This window comes from Bubalus bubalis, chromosome 14, assembly GCF_019923935.1.
Source record: "Bubalus bubalis isolate 160015118507 breed Murrah chromosome 14, NDDB_SH_1, whole genome shotgun sequence".
Classification (NCBI taxonomy): domain Eukaryota; kingdom Metazoa; phylum Chordata; class Mammalia; order Artiodactyla; family Bovidae; genus Bubalus; species Bubalus bubalis.
In genome coordinates, this window is record NC_059170.1 from 47,775,079 (window position 1) to 47,790,936 (window position 15,858).

The 15,858-nt window shown below is 36.9% G+C and overlaps 1 protein-coding gene across 6 annotated transcripts in view; it reads left to right on the top strand.

Annotated features, from left to right (window-relative positions):
• Window positions 1–15,162, top strand: part of WAC (WW domain containing adaptor with coiled-coil) — a 78,716-nt gene extending 63,554 nt beyond the window's left edge. For all 6 annotated transcript variants that reach the window (XM_025264255.3, XM_025264253.3, XM_025264257.3 and 3 more), the window contains 7 exons: window positions 2,103–2,348; window positions 3,715–3,837; window positions 4,655–4,803; window positions 9,690–9,808; window positions 10,986–11,172; window positions 12,347–12,474; window positions 13,725–15,162. In XM_025264255.3, coding sequence (XP_025120040.1) covers window positions 2,103–2,348; window positions 3,715–3,837; window positions 4,655–4,803; window positions 9,690–9,808; window positions 10,986–11,172; window positions 12,347–12,474; window positions 13,725–13,794 — 1,022 coding nt within the window. In that variant the 3' untranslated portion in view covers window positions 13,795–15,162. The remainder of the gene's footprint in view (window positions 1–2,102; window positions 2,349–3,714; window positions 3,838–4,654; window positions 4,804–9,689; window positions 9,809–10,985; window positions 11,173–12,346; window positions 12,475–13,724) is intronic.
• The last annotated feature ends 696 nt before the right edge of the window (window positions 15,163–15,858 follow it).

Consider the following 15,858-nt stretch of genomic DNA (forward strand, 5'->3'; position numbering starts at 1 on the left):
GTATGGATATCTTGAATAATCTAGTCTAAACGTCATTACCTTCTGTTTTTAATTCTTTGCTTCATTAAAGTGACTGTATTAATAAAATATGACGATATAAAACTACCAGTTTGTGTTCCTTTTCCTGTTGGTAGACATATGGTTTGTTTCTAGTTTTGTGCTAAATTTTTTTTTTTTAATCACAATACCATTTCAAGAATTATTGAATATTCTAATTTACATACATTAATAGAGTTTCTCTAAGGGTGTATACCTAAGGTGAATTAACTGGGTTATGAATTGCATGTACCTCCAGTTTTTCTAGAGAAGCCAAATTATCTTCCAGTGTAGTTATATGAGTTTAGCTTCCACCTGAGATGCTGTTTCTATTACTCCTTATCAGTATTTGGTATTTGCAGACTTTTGGACATTTTTCTCAATATGAATGTAAAAGAATATTCTGTTGCTTTTTAATATATATTTTCCTGATTATCAATGAAGTTGAGGATCTTTTGTTTTTTAAGCCATTCAGGTTATTCTGTGAATTGTCTTTTCATGTCTTTCATTCCTTTTTCTATTGTTTGTGTTTCTTTGATTTGTAGAAATTCCTTAAAGTATTTTGGTTACCAGTCCTTTGGGTGTAATTATTTTGTTGTCATTTTCTGCATCCTCACATCAAAGTTATTTTTCTGTGTTTTCCTCTACTATTTCTTAAGACTTAAATGTATATATAAAAGTTAAATCTGCCTTAAATTGGTTTTGTTTTAAATTTTCACTAGCTGTGTTTTTTTTCTTAAAGAGTTTTGTGGCTTTTACTAACCCATACCTCTTCAAATGCTACCAAAAATGCTGTTGGGATTTTAATTTCAGTTACCTTAAATCTATGTAAATAATTTGCAATGACAGCTTTCAAATTATGATAATTTTTCATGCATGTTTTATACATTTTTTGTGTACATTGAAACACTGAGGTTGGGATTTTGTGGGAGGGGTTTGTTTTTTTGCTATTAAAAGAATCTTTTTTAGTGCTGATAACCTTCAAATGATATGAATAGAGATAGTTCATTGCCTTCTATATTTAATTCCAGAAGAGGAGTATGTAATTCTAGAACTCAGTTGTTAAGTATAAAAGTTCAGAGTAGGAGTCTCCTCTTATTTGTCACATCCGTAGTCCATTCTGGGGTTGCTCTCCGTCATGCCTATTCTGATTTTCATATTTAAGTAGACTGTTTTCATGGTGATGAACATTTTCACCTTACTTTATGATGCATATAAATTAATTCTTGGAGAATTGTATTGTCCCTTTATATCTTAATGGAACCTTATTTGGAAGTGTAGTCAATACAGGACAGTACCATGGAGGTATTGAGAGTTTGGTTCCAGACTACAACAGTGAAGCAAGTATCACAAATGAATATTTTGACCTCCTGGTGTATATAAAAGTTACCTTTGCATTATACTGTAGTCTGTTAAGTGTGCAATAATAGCATTATGACTAAAATCTGTGATAATCTCTAGAGGGGTGGGATGGGGGTGGGTGGGAGGAACACTCAAGAGGGAGGGGATATGTGTATATAGTATATACATGGTTGATTCACAGTGGTGTACAACAGAAAACACTATTGTAAAGCAATTGTATTCCAGTTTTTAAAAATACGTACCTTAGTTTAAAAAGAATGCTGTTGGGAAAATGTGTGGGTAGACTTGCAATACAGAGTTGCTGTAAAACCTTCGATTATTTGGGGGACATGAAAAAGGCAGTAACTGCGAAATGCAATAAAACAAGATGTGCTTGTACACGTATTTGAGACATTATTACTAACAAGCAGAGGGTTGCTTTGAAACGCAGATACAGGTTTGGTAGCATCACTGCCTTCCCTGGTGACTTTAAACAAGTTACATAGTCTTTTTTGTACAATTTTATCATCTATGAAATCAGAGTGTGACATCTACCTCATATCTAGTCAGCCAACTATTTCCTGAGTCCACTCTGTGGTACCTTGGTAATGAGATTACTTGAGTTAGGTGCCTGGCACATGCATGGATCCTGCTTGTTTGGTGTTGGTTCCAATTTCCAGTATTCAAGTTATGGTTTTCAGCCTTATTGTCTCTTTTGTCTTTAGAATCTACATCAGGAGACAAGTCTGTATCACACTCTTGCACAACTCCTTCCACATCTTCAGCCTCTGGACTGAACCCCACGTCTGCACCTCCAGCATCCGCTTCAGCAATTCCTGTCTCTCCTGTTCCACAGTCACCAATACCTCCATTACTTCAGGACCCAAATCTGCTTAGACAGTTGCTTCCTGCTTTGCAAGCCACGCTGCAACTTAATAATTCTAATGTGGACATATCCAAAATAAATGAAGGTAAATTTTCATGGTAACAGTTTCTCAAAAGTTCATTTGCAGTGTGCAAAATTACATAATTAGTAAAACCCCAGTATAATACGGAATGGTCTTTGTTTCATTTTGAAATTTACGTTGAACTGCATGCTTTAAAATATGATTGAATTAGCAATACTTTAATTTTCTGTATATTCTCCAAGATTTGTCTGTGTACCTGGTAGTTAGCAGAGATAATTATAATTGTTTTGTTAACTTAATGTTTATGGTGATTTTTTTTTTTTTTAATGAAAACAGAAAAAAAGAGTATTTGCTAAAATTGATAGAAACACTTAGTCTCTAACATATTTCAAAAAGCCTCCTGTATAATTTGAAGTATTTTAAATATGCTAATTACTAGGACTAAGCTAAGAGTAGGAATTCAGGTAGTTCTTGAACTACTTAAACATCTATGAGAAGGGAAGTAATGGATATGTTATGCTGTTCTACCTAGTTAAATTGCGTTGTTAATTGCAATTTTGCTTTTCAGTGTACTACTAAAGTATTTAGACAGCCACCTCAAAGAAGTCTGAGTAAAAATGGATATAGTTTGTAAGCCATTCAGACTGAAGTATTAAATCTTAGGAATATCGCAAAATTTTGTTTGCATACATTTTCATATAATATATTTAAAAGTACTATTAAGTGGTTAAGGTCTTCCTTTATCATAAAAATGGAGCTGTCTCAGGCTAGTTGGTCATTAGTCTTCCAGTCTTATTCTTCTCAACATTTCTGTATTCTCTTGTTTGATAGGTAAAGGTTTTACTAGACAAATTAGGACTTTTAAACAGTTTGAAGAAACCATAGCCTAAGAAAATGTTGATAATAAAAGATCTTACACTTCAAAAATACATAGTATTCCAAAGTACCCCGCTTTTTAATATCCATTTTTGAAAGATTGTTGAGGGTAGGTGTTGATGTAGGATTTCAGTGCCCAGCTTATCTAATAAAGCACTTGCATGAAACAGCTGCTGTTTATCCCGTTCATTCCAAGTAATGTACTAAGCACCTTGCCTATGTATGGATAGGTTCCTGGTATAGTCAGAAGTTCCAGTGAGTACTCTGCTGTTTTAAACATCTCAAGGAGTTTTCCTTTAACTGAACACCTAAATTTTACTGGAAAGGAAACTCTACTGTTTTATTGTATAAGCCCCTTCAGTTTCTTTGCCTCTGCCTCAGATCATTCCCCATGTCTAGACCTGTTGTATTATTCCTGTCTTCTAGACTTAATTTGGGAATTCTAGTATGAAACAACTTTTTTTCTGGGTTCTCATTTGAATTTTCAAGTTTTTACTAATACTGCATATGCTGCTGTGTTTTTATTTGATTTTAAGATGTACTGTGTTTCTAGTTCTTACAGCAGCTGTGACACAAGCCTCATTGCAGTCCATAATTCACAAATTTCTTACTGCTGGACCATCTGCTTTCAACATAACTTCTCTGATTTCTCAAGCTGCTCAGCTCTCCACACAAGGTATTTATGTATTTTTAGATACCTCTAGAGTTGTGTCTTTAAGGCAGGCAGGTGGGATTAATAACAGATTTCTTTTAATCTTTGAAGAAAAAGTAGCTGTGATAATTTTGAGTTTTTAACACTGCTTTATACAAGTAGTATTTTTCTTTACCTTTTTAGATGAAACAGGTTTTTCACATTTATCTTATGCTGTATATATATTTAATTCAGTATGTAAGTCGTTAATGAGGTATCCTGCTCCAAAGCTAAAATAAACTATGGTATGCTCTCAATCTTTGTGAATCATTGAATCTGTTTTCTGAGTTGAACTTTGGTTTCAGTTGGTGTTAGATGATTTTTGATCAGAGGATGTGGAAATGCTTTAGTCCTGCCTTGAGTTAGCCAGCCCTCTTCTCCGTGCAGGTGTCTAGTTAGAGGTGACACCAAGGAGCAGATGGGAAATAAAAGGGTCCCTTGATTTATCCCTGAGCCCCAGTGCAGAAAGCTGCTCAAGTGAGCAGGACTGCTGATCAACCAGTGCAGTGAAAAGACTCTTGAGAGACCCTTTGGGTAGTCTCATGGGGTGGGAATCTGAGGGGGACAAGAAGTAAGGCTGAGATCAGGATGCTTTCCCGGCGAGACTGTGTTCAGACTTGGAATGGGTGCTGTACTGGGTGGCTGTTCTCTGATGGGTCATGTGGTCAGTGTGGCCCCAGTGGGTAGAGATGCTGACATTTTCAGATAGGTGTTCTCTTTGGGGTTATGGGGCATGTGCAGAGTTGTAAAGATCTGCCCCATGTCACTTACAGAGGTTTCTGGTTTATTTTACTCTTCACAGCCCAACCATCCAATCAGTCTCCAATGTCTTTAACGTCTGACGCATCATCCCCACGATCGTATGTGTCTCCAAGGATAAGCACACCCCAGACAAACACAGTCCCCATCAAACCTTTGATCAGTACTCCTCCTGTTTCATCACAGCCAAAGGTAAGTTCTGACAAAACGTGGTTCACTGGAGAAGGGAATGGCAAACCAAACCACTTCAGTATTCTTGCCTTGAGAACCCCATAAACAGTATGAAAAGGCAAAAAGATATGACACTGAAAAATGAACTCCCCAGATTGGTAGGTGCCCAATATACTACTGGAGAATGGTGGAGAAATAGCTCCAGAAAGAATGAAGAGACAGAGCAAAAGCAAAAACAGTGCCCAGTTGTGGATGTGACTGGTGATGGAAATAAAGTCTGATGCTGTCAAGAACAATATTGCGTAGGAACCTGGAATGTCAGGTCCATGAATCAAGGTACATTGGAAGTGGTCAAACAGGAGATGGCAAGACTGAACATCAACATTTTAGGAATCAGTGAACTAAAATGGACTGGAATGGACGAATTTAATTCAGATGATCAAAATGTCTACTGCTCTGGGCAAGAATCCCTTAGAAGAAATGGAGTAGCCCTCATAGTCAACAAAAGAGTCTGAAATGCAGTACTTGGGTGCAATCTCATAAATGACAGAATGATTTCTGCTTGTTTATAAGGCAAACCATTCAGTATCACAGTAATTCAAGTCTTTGCCCAACCACTAATGGTAAAGAAGCTGAAGTTGAATGATTCTGTGAGGATCTACAAGACCCTCTAGAACTAACACCAAAATGATGTGCTTTTAGGGGACTGGAATGCAAAAGTAGGAAGTCAGAGATATCTGGAGTAACAGGCAAGTTTGACTTTGGAGTGCAAAATGAAGCAGGGCAAAGGCTGACAGAGTTTTGCCAAGAGAATGCACTGGTGTTAGTAAACACTCTCTTCCAACAACACAAGAGATGACTACACATGGATATTACCAGGTGATCAATACCAAAAATCAGATTGATTATATTCTTTGCAGCAGAAGATAGAGAAGCTCTATACAGTCAGCAAAGACAAGACCGGGAACTGACTATGGCTCAGATCATGAACTCCTTATTGCCAAATTCAGACTTATATTGAAGAGAGTAGGGAAACCACTGAACCATTCAGATATGACCTAAATCAAATCCCTTAGGATTATACAGTGGAAGTGACAAATAGATTCAAGGAATTAGATCTGAAAGAGTGCCTAAGATCAATGGACAGAGGTTTGTGGCATTATACAGAAGGTAGTGATAAAAACATCCCCAAGAAAAAAGAAATGCAAAAAGGCAAAATGGTTGTCTGAGGACTTCTTAAAAAGAGCTGAGAAAAGAAGTGAAAGGCAAAGGAGAAAAAGGAAAGCTATATCCATCTCAATGCAGAGTTCCAAAGAGTAGTAAGGAGAGAGAAGAAAGCCTGCCTCATTGATCAGTGCAAAGAAATAGAAGGAGACAACAGAATAGTAAAGACTAAAGATCTCTTCAAAAAACTTAGAGATACCAAGGGAACATTTCATGCAAAGATGGCCCAATAAAGCACAGAAACAGTATGCTGTGAAAGTGCTGCATTCAATATGCCAGCAAATTGGGAAAACTCGGTGGTGGCCGCATGACTGGAAAAGGTCAATTTCCATTACAATTCCAAAGAAAGGCAATGCCAAAGAATGTTCAAACTACCACACAGGTGCACTCATCTCTCACACCAGCAAAGTAATGCTCAAAATTCTCCAAACTACGCTTCAGCAGTTTGTGACCTGAGAACTTCCAGATGTTCAAGCTGGATTTGGAAAAGGCAGAGAACTGGAGATCAAATTGTTGACATCCATTGGATCATAGAAAAAGCGAGAGAATTCCAGAAAAACATCTACTTCTGCTTTATTGACTATGTCAAAGCCTTTGTGTGGATCACAACAAACTGGAAAGTCTTCCAAGAGATGGGAATACCAGACCACCTTACCTGCCTCCTGAGAAATATGTAGGCAGGTTCAAGAAGCAACAGTTAGAACCAGACATGGAACAACGGACTGGTTCCAAATTGGGAAAGGAATACACCAAGGCTTTATATTGTCACCCTGCTTGTTATAAGAGTAAATTTCACAGAGTACATCATGCAGAATGCCAGGCTGGATGAAGCACAAGCTGGAATCAAGATTGCAGAAGAAATACCAATAACCTCAGATACGCAGATGACACCACCCTTATGGCAGAAAGTGACAAGGAACTAAATAGCCTCTTGATGAAAGTAAGAGAGGAGAGTGAATAAGCTGGCTTAAAACTCAACGTTGAAAATACTAAGATCATGGCATCCAGTCCCGTCACTTCATAGCAAATAGATGGGGAAACAATGGAAACAGTGGCTGACTTTATATTTTTGGGCTCCAAAATCACTGCAGATGGTGACTGCAGCCATGAAATTAAAAGATGCTTGCTCCTTGGAAGAAAAGCTATGACCAACCTAAACAGCATAAGCAGAGATTTTACTTTGCTGACAAAAGTCTGTCTAGTCAGAGCTGTGGTTTTTCCAGTAGTCATGTATGGATTTGAGAGTTGGACTATAAAGAAAGCTGAGCATTGAAGAATTGATGCTTTTGAACTGTGGTGTTGGAGAAGACTCTTGAGTCCCTTGGACCACAAGGAGATCAAACCAGTCAATCCTAAAGGAAATCAGTCCAGAATACTCATTGGAAGGACTGATGCTGAAGCTCCAATACTTTGGCTACCTGATGTGAAGAACTGACTCATTGGAAAAGGCCCTGATCCTGGGAAAGATTGAAGGCAGGAGAATGGGTCAACAGAGGATGAGATGGTTGGATGGCATCACTCTTTCGATGGACATGAGTTTGAACAATCTCCTGGAGTTTGTGATGGACAGGGAAGCCTGGCGTGGGGTTGCAGAGAGTCCACTGAACTGAACTGACTGCAAGGTACATCTCCTCTGAGGGGAATTGGGAAAGAACACACTTGGCTAAAACAAGTTTTCATAGTGTTCTAGACTGTGTATGGAGGAAGAGCCCTTTTTTGGGAGTGAGGTGGTGGGATGCATGGCTGGTGACTGAGAATAGATGCAGGTTAATCTCAGCCAATGGAGGGCTTGGAGGAGTGAGTTGCACCGGTGCCCCTTCTCTGCATTGATGCTGTTTTCTCTTTATTGATTTCATGGATAAAGAAGGTTTATTAATAGTCTTATTTTTGTAGAATTTTTAGACTCCAAGCTGTGAGAGAACATGTTTTCCAGTGATTTCCCCGTACTTTTTTATAGAAATGAGTCAATTTCTGTGGCAAGAGCTTTGTGTCTAATTTTCACATTAGCTACTGTTTGCTTCATTTGATAGAAACTTAACTCTTTCATTAAGTCTGATTTTTACGGTCAAGTCATTTTTAGACCCAGGTCTTTCTGAATATAGAGCCCATTTTATGAAGCTATATTGCTTGTTTGTCCAAATAAAACCTTACGTTGTTGGCTCCTCACAGCACAGTTAGACTGTTGCTAGTCTCTGTTCTTATTGGGCTGTGAACAGGACCTTATGATACTGCTGTCGGATTTTACGTTGCATTCTTTGATTCTTGCTCACAAATTCATAAGCAGTTCCCAGTCATCCTCATTCTGTGCTTTTGTAGCATACCACCAGTAAAACTTGAGGTATTTGGAAGTTGAAATGTATGCGTTTTAACTTTTTTTGAACTCTTACTTAAAACTGTATGGGGAAATTGTTTTTCAAAGCTGTAAAACGGGGCTGTTTGACACTTTCATGGCAAAGAATGCCTTACTTAAATAAAATCATAAGCAGAAGCCTAAAAATAAAAATGTATTGAAATATGGCTTGAAGTGGATGGTAGGCCAGCTCTTAGGTCTTCCTGTTGGTTCATCCCTTCCCGACTTGAGTCATGTTTCTGTGTATGTTTTAGATTGCTGTTTTAAAATTTTAAATTACAGTTGTTTTCTGTGTAGTTGTATTTACTTGTATTTTGACGAGAGAAGAATTAAAATGTGAGTTTCAGCACAAGAGACCTATTCTTAGAGCTTATAACTTACCTTGTGGTATTCTAAGAGCACAGGGAAAGATGGCTGTACACGGCATGAGTGGTTGTGTTGGGTTTACAGTTGATCGTAACATTGTCACTTCAAATCCTGTAGGCAGATGGCTTGTAGTTTTTTGGATTATAAACCTTTCAGATTGTCTTTAAAAGTAAGTGGGCATTTGATCTTATATAAACCTTATTAAAATGTTCTTTATAAAAGAACATGCTTTTGTACATATTTTGGACTTACATTGAAAACTTCTTGTTTTTTGTCACACGTGTGTGTGAAAATATGTGTCCACAGTGGTAACCATGGACCTCTTGGTCTGCCTCTGTAGGGTGCCATCTCTTTGAAGCCCACTGCAGTTAAATTGCATATGGGCCATAGCTCATTCTCTGATAGACAAGTCTATACATTCTCTTCATTTGTGATTGAATTTTAAGCATCTTTTATTTGTATGATGTGGTGTAATATATTTATTTTTATTGATACAGAAGTAATAGTAAATCAGAAAAGATGTTACAGTATATTAGAAAGAAAATGGGGTTTAAAATCAGGAGAACTAGTTTCTTAAGCTGGTTGGCTTAAGTAATTGGCCCTGGGCCATTTTATGAAGAATTTAGATCTAAGCCTCAAAACTTTCTTCTAACTACATGACCTTTGGAAACTCATTTGATTCCTCTTCTTTAAATCTCCATATTTTATATTGTTCAAGATTCCTAACTAGACTTGGAGGGATCTGAAGATTTGGGCCCTAAATGACAATAGTTTACATAATTAAGTGTGGCTGTATCGCTAATACTAATCTTATTGTGAGCATTTAAGACAATTCTTATCTTTAAAAAAAAATCACTGAACAGAATAATTGGGGAGTTTTCATTGGTAGAACTTTTGCTCTTATCTAGTTTCCACTGCTGTTTGTCTGTGTGGTAGAAGCCTGTCTCACCCGATTCTGACATTCCAGGTTAGTACTCCAGTAGTTAAGCAAGGACCAGTTTCACAGTCGGCCACACAGCAGCCTGTAACTGCTGACAAGCAGCAAGGTCATGAACCTGTCTCTCCTCGAAGTCTTCAGCGCTCAAAGTAAGTTGATGTTGTATGTTGAGACAACACTTTTTTCCTTATATTACCATATTATTTGGATATTATATATGCATAGTAGAACTTGACCTTGGAAGAATCCATGGATAGCCTAACATAGTTTTGTGTATTATAAAATTTACAAAGGCAAATCTTACTAGATTGTCTCTAGTAGTGAATCCTGAGTTATTTTGAAGAAAGTCGCTCTCTCTTTAGAATTTTGCTTGATGGAATACAGTGGGAGTAACTATATCTGACACTTCACTTGTAGAGGCACATGATTTTATACTAGTTCATTCATTGGAAATGATAACTTCCCAATAGCAGTTTTAGATTTGAGTTTATTGATAAAGCCAAAAACCTCACATCTGAAACTTGGGTCAGTATTTTCCAGCTGATGTGTGTCAGACCTTCCTTATAGCCTCACCTGTGAACCTTTAGTCTTTAGTGGCTGCAGTATAATTTTAAATATCCTCAGTGATGAAAACCCTTCATCTTTTGGGAGACTTCATTTTTGGAAATAACTGAAATAAATTCAGAGCAAAGTCTGGTGTGAGGCAGCTAGGAAGTCAGCTTTGGGGTGTTACATTCTTTATTCTCACCACCACATATCCAAATCTGGCCCAAACCATACAGGTGAAAAGAAGATAAGAACCTCAGAGTGTTCCCCATTTTTGGTCTTATTTTGCCACTGAACTCATTCATTGTGAGGCAGTTACAATGTCTGTTTTGCTTCACATTATTTCACCCTCTGATTACACACTTTACTCTGATTTTAAACAGTCAAAACCTCTGAACTTTTCACCCTCCATGTCTTCATGTATTTAAGATATATTGATGTGCCTTATATCTGCAACTGTTCTAATGTGACCATTGCTTAGTCACATCCTTATTAGTGTTTGTAGTATACAGAGTCACAGGTTCCACTGTCAAGTTTGGTTGAGTACAGATATTTTAAATTCAGCCCTGACATTACTGTTCAAAGGGCTCTTTTAACCTCAGATGTGTATTAGGAATATGATATAAGTATTCTTTGGATTTGAAATTATACTTATTTAATATAAGTTATTCTTAGGAATTTGGGTATCTTTAAGTTAATGAAAGGTATTGACAGGCAATGTTTAGGATACCTAGAAATCACTTTTAACCATGCTCCACTTTCGGTTATCTTTTCTCATAGCAGCCAGAGAAGCCCGTCACCTGGTCCAAATCACACATCTAGTAGTAATGCATCAAATACAGCAGTTGTACCACAGAACTCCTCTGCCCGACCTCCGTGTTCACTAACACCGACGCTCGCAGCACACTTCAATGAAAATCTCATCAAGCACGTTCAAGGATGGCCTGCAGATCATGCGGAGAAGCAGGTACATCACAGTCACAGCAGGTGTTCTGCCTGTGGTTTGCTGGCAGCTCAATTCCACTTTGAGAAAGTCTAACCCAGACCCTGTGGATTCAAGCCGTCTTTAAAACAACTAATTTCTCATTAGGTTGTCTGTGGTCACTTTGTAAAATATTTGATATGTACTTACAGGATATTTGTGAAGTAACTTTCTGTGGTTTCACATATTTTAATTATCATTATAGCTCCCATTATCAAGTGCTCAGTGTTTAGCTCTGTGCTAAGTGCTTTATATTTATTTGTTCCATTTTCTAAAACTACTGACCAGTGCAGATCATGAGTTTTTTGTTCTACTAATGAGGCTCTTAAGACCAAATGATCTGTACCAAGGTCACTCAGTTACTAGAGTGATACGACTCAAAGCCAGCATGCTTTTCCTACTCAGCCAGCTACTCTGATCCTTTTAGTACAGTTGACCCTTGAACAACTTGGGTAGGGGGGCTGACTCTCCACACAGTCAAAAATCCAAGTATGGTTTATAGTCAGCCCTCCATATCCACAGTCCCTCACCCCCACCCAGATCAGCCAACCGTGGATCGTGTAGGACAGCGGTGTTGATTATTGGAAAAAATCCATGTGTAAGTGGGCCTGCCTGCACATTGTAAACCTCTTGTTCAAGGTTCAGTTAACTACTGAAAGTTAGAAAACACTTGTACTTGGGGATGAAGGACCAACCCTAGCACATTCCAGTTATTGCCACTGGCTGTTTCGTTTTATCAAATGACTAACCATCTGAAATGTTCTGTAAGCTCATGGTCATACATTGTGTATCTCTTGATACAGGGATACAGTAAGGCCCCTTTATCAGTGTTATACCTGAACTTCATTTTAGCTGATCCAGCATTTTTTATTAACCACAAATCATGAGTCCTTCTATCTTAGTGCTGTACTACCATGAGACTGAAAATAGTATCTTCTCAAGAAGCCTGAGGGGTGAAATCTTAAAGGAATACATTTCACCACTAGAGATGGGTTAAAAAAAAAAAAATCATTCCCCGCCACCCCCCCCCCCCCCGCCCAAATCCATGAGCATTTTTGTGGATTTAAAAGAAAATATTTATTCTGTAATCTTGATATAAAGTTACACTATTTTTGTATGTGAATGTGACTTTGTCATGAGATTTTCATTTCTTTTATAGGCATCAAGATTGCGAGAAGAAGCCCATAACATGGGAAGTGTTCATATGTCAGAAATTTGTACTGAATTAAAAAATTTAAGATCTTTAGTCCGAGTATGTGAAATTCAAGCAACTCTGCGAGAGCAAAGGTAAGCTTTTCACTGAAGTAAATTTAAAGTTCTCTTTGATATATCACATTCCATAATACTGTGAACTGTTTCATAATTTAGTAATATTCCTGACGAATGGTAATGGCAACTAGATTTTATTTCTCTTAACCCGTGGTATAAATGCTTTATTATTAAACTTTTTTTTCTTGGATAATGACGGATAATGACTACATAAGGTACTTGTTTTATTTAAAACATGAGATGTTGACAGCCACCAGTTACCAGGAGTCCCTCTTTGGTTGAGAGCAGTGCCCTCTTACTGAGAGTAAATGTCTCAGTTGGCATTCAAACTACTGATTACATTGTCCTTGAAGCATCAGTAGATCCCTTGGAAATTACATGAAGAGTTTAGTTGTCTAGGAAGTTTAATGATGTGTATGTGCTTTCTTTAATTGTTTTCACCTTAACTCTGTCTTGTATTTCTTAATGATGTAGTGTTTTATTCAAGTAGGGTTTCTATATTGTGTTAAATAGTATAGGTTATTTTTTTTTTTTCAATGCCTGTTACAAAATTGAGAACACATTTGAGTGGCTTCACATCCTGTCTGTGTTGAGTCACTGTGTCAGATGTAATCTTGTCATGAAACCACAAATGCCAAGTCATGGTTTATGGTAAACTTGGGAAAGTGAGTTTTTAACCTAACCTTTCAATGACTAAAAAGTCTGGAAACACTTCCTGAATATCAGTTGGGATTTTTTTTTTACTCGAGGATTGCTTCGAAAGTAGTTCTGACATATGTAAAACCTTACTTTGGCTTGCTCGACAGATGTGCAGCTACTGAAACACAGTCACAAACCACGTTTGACCATATAGATATCAAGCAGTAATTGTCACAGTTCACTGAAGAGGAATAGTGTTAACGAAGTTCATAAAGATCTAGTTAGCTGTGGAGTTTGTGTTTTTATATTTTGTTTTAAATATGCACGTCAGCTGGACTTTGCTCCATTTTTATGAACCTACATTTATATTGAGAATTGTTCTTCGTAATTATTGAGAAAGGGTTAGAAAACTAGGAAATATTTTAACTTTTGTCATCCCAATGCTTTAATACTTGTCATATTTTCAAATGGTTATTTTGTCCTAACTAGACTGAACAGTTTTAAATTACTTCATCATAGCTAGTAGTTACTCATTTTCTTTGTAAAGCTACTTTTATAGTTAAAGGTTTGTTTTTTCTGTAAAATTTATAATGACCGCATAGGCTCTAATGCCATCTTTTATTTTTCAGGATACTATTTTTGAGACAACAAATTAAGGAACTCGAAAAGCTAAAAAATCAGAATTCCTTCATGGTGTGAAGATGTGAATAATTGCACATGGTGTTGAGAACAGGAACTGTAAATCTGTTGCCCAGTCTTAACATTTTTGAGCTGCATTTAAGTAGACTTTGGACCGTTAAGCTGGGCAAAGGAAATGACAAGGGGTCGGGGTCTGTGAGATTCACTTCAGGGGAAAGATACAAGATTGATTTGTAAAACCCTTGAAATGTAGATTTCTTGTAGATGTATTCTTCACGTTGTAAATATGTTTTGTAGAGTGAAGCCATGGGAAGCCATGTGTAACAGAGCTTAGACATCCAAAACTAATCAATGCTGAGGTGGCTAAATACCTAGCCTTTTACATGTAAACCTGTCTGCAAAATTAGCTTTTTTAAAGAAAAATTTGGGGGGTTAATTTATCATTCAGAAATCTTGCATTTTCAAAAATTCAGTGCAAGCGCCAGGCGATCTGTGTCTAAGGATGCGATTTTGAACCATATGGGCAGTGTACAAAATATCATGAAACAACTGTTTCCACACTTGCACCTGATCAAGAGCAGTGCTTCTCCATTTGTTTTGCAGAGAAATGTTTTTCATTTCCCGTGTGTTCCATTTCCCTCTGAAATCCTTGATCTGATTTTATCCATTTTTTAAGGCTCCTCTTTTTCTCCTTTCTTAAGGCACTGTTGCTATGGCACTTTTCTATACCCTTTTCATTCCTGTGTACAGTAGCTTAAAATTGCAGTGATTGAACATAACCCACTTGTTTGTATAAATTATTGAAATCCATTTGCACCCTGTAAGAATGGACTTAAAAGTACTGCTGGGCATGTGTGCTGAAAGTACATTGATTGCTCAAATATGAGGAAATGGCCCAATGAACATTGTTGTGGGAGGGAAGAGGAAACAAAGCTAGTCAGATGTGAATTGTATCTGTTGTAATAAACATGTTAAAAGAAACAAATTGTTATTTTTCTTTACCTTCGGTCAATGCATATTAGAATTTGAACTACCTGGGGATTCTTTATCAAAACTATTCTTGTTGAACATTTATACTTCATTGAAATAATTCCTTAAGGGAGGTTTTGTTTAAAGCATATTAACAGGAAAATGTGTATAAGACTATTTAATGAAATAAGAAATTCAACAAGAACAATTAAGTCACTTCCCAAGTGGTTGTCATTTGTTAAAACCCTGGTTTACCTGTCTTGCTATTATGACATTTCATTTTGAAGGATGTTTGTGTTGTAGCTAACTGTTCAAGTCTGGTGCTGACTGCTGTTCTTAGCCATCACAAAATGCTAAATTTGTGTAATTGGAGCTTCCTGCTGTTACCTGGAGACGGTGGGAAAGCTCAGCTTTGTATATTGTTTCCTAAAGTATATTAAAATAAAAAAAGAAACTATTGCTACTATAAAATTACCTTGGCTTTTTTTTTTCTTTGCTAAAATATTGGTCACGTGGCCTTAGCATGACACTGCCAGTATTAAATCAGATCACAAGGGTTTCTTTATGCAGAAAAATCTCCTAATTCAAAATCTTATCCGATTTAGAGACTTTTTTTCCTGTTGAGGCAGATGCATTCATGTGCTTTCAGAACTGCCAGCACCAAGGGCTTATTTTGTGATGTTAGACATTGTTGCTACATTCTGGGATGCAAAAATTCAAAATGCTCTTGTGCTTTAAGCATATTTAAAGTATAGAAGATAATGCTCAGACTTCTTAATACATTTAAAAAGGTAAATTGTGATATTTTCTAAATACAAAAATATTCCAGTGTAATTAAGAATTAAGATCATACTGGAAACTGACTTTTTTTTTTATTGTAACTTGAGGATAAAATGTAAGAAAAGACAAATGTCATAAATTATATCGTCATGAAATGTTAATACCTGTGAGATTGTTAATATTTGCTGGGCTTGATTAGTGCATGTACATGAAATTCGGAAGAGCTTTGTTAAGTTAGAACCCTTACTGATGTAGTCCTGTGTCTTTTCTGGAAAGATGATGGGGTAGGCAGATACGTCCCCATCAGATGGCAGCTTGGCTTGTGGTTTAAGGTAACTTTGAATTTAATTTGCTAATTGTTTATTGATCTGTATC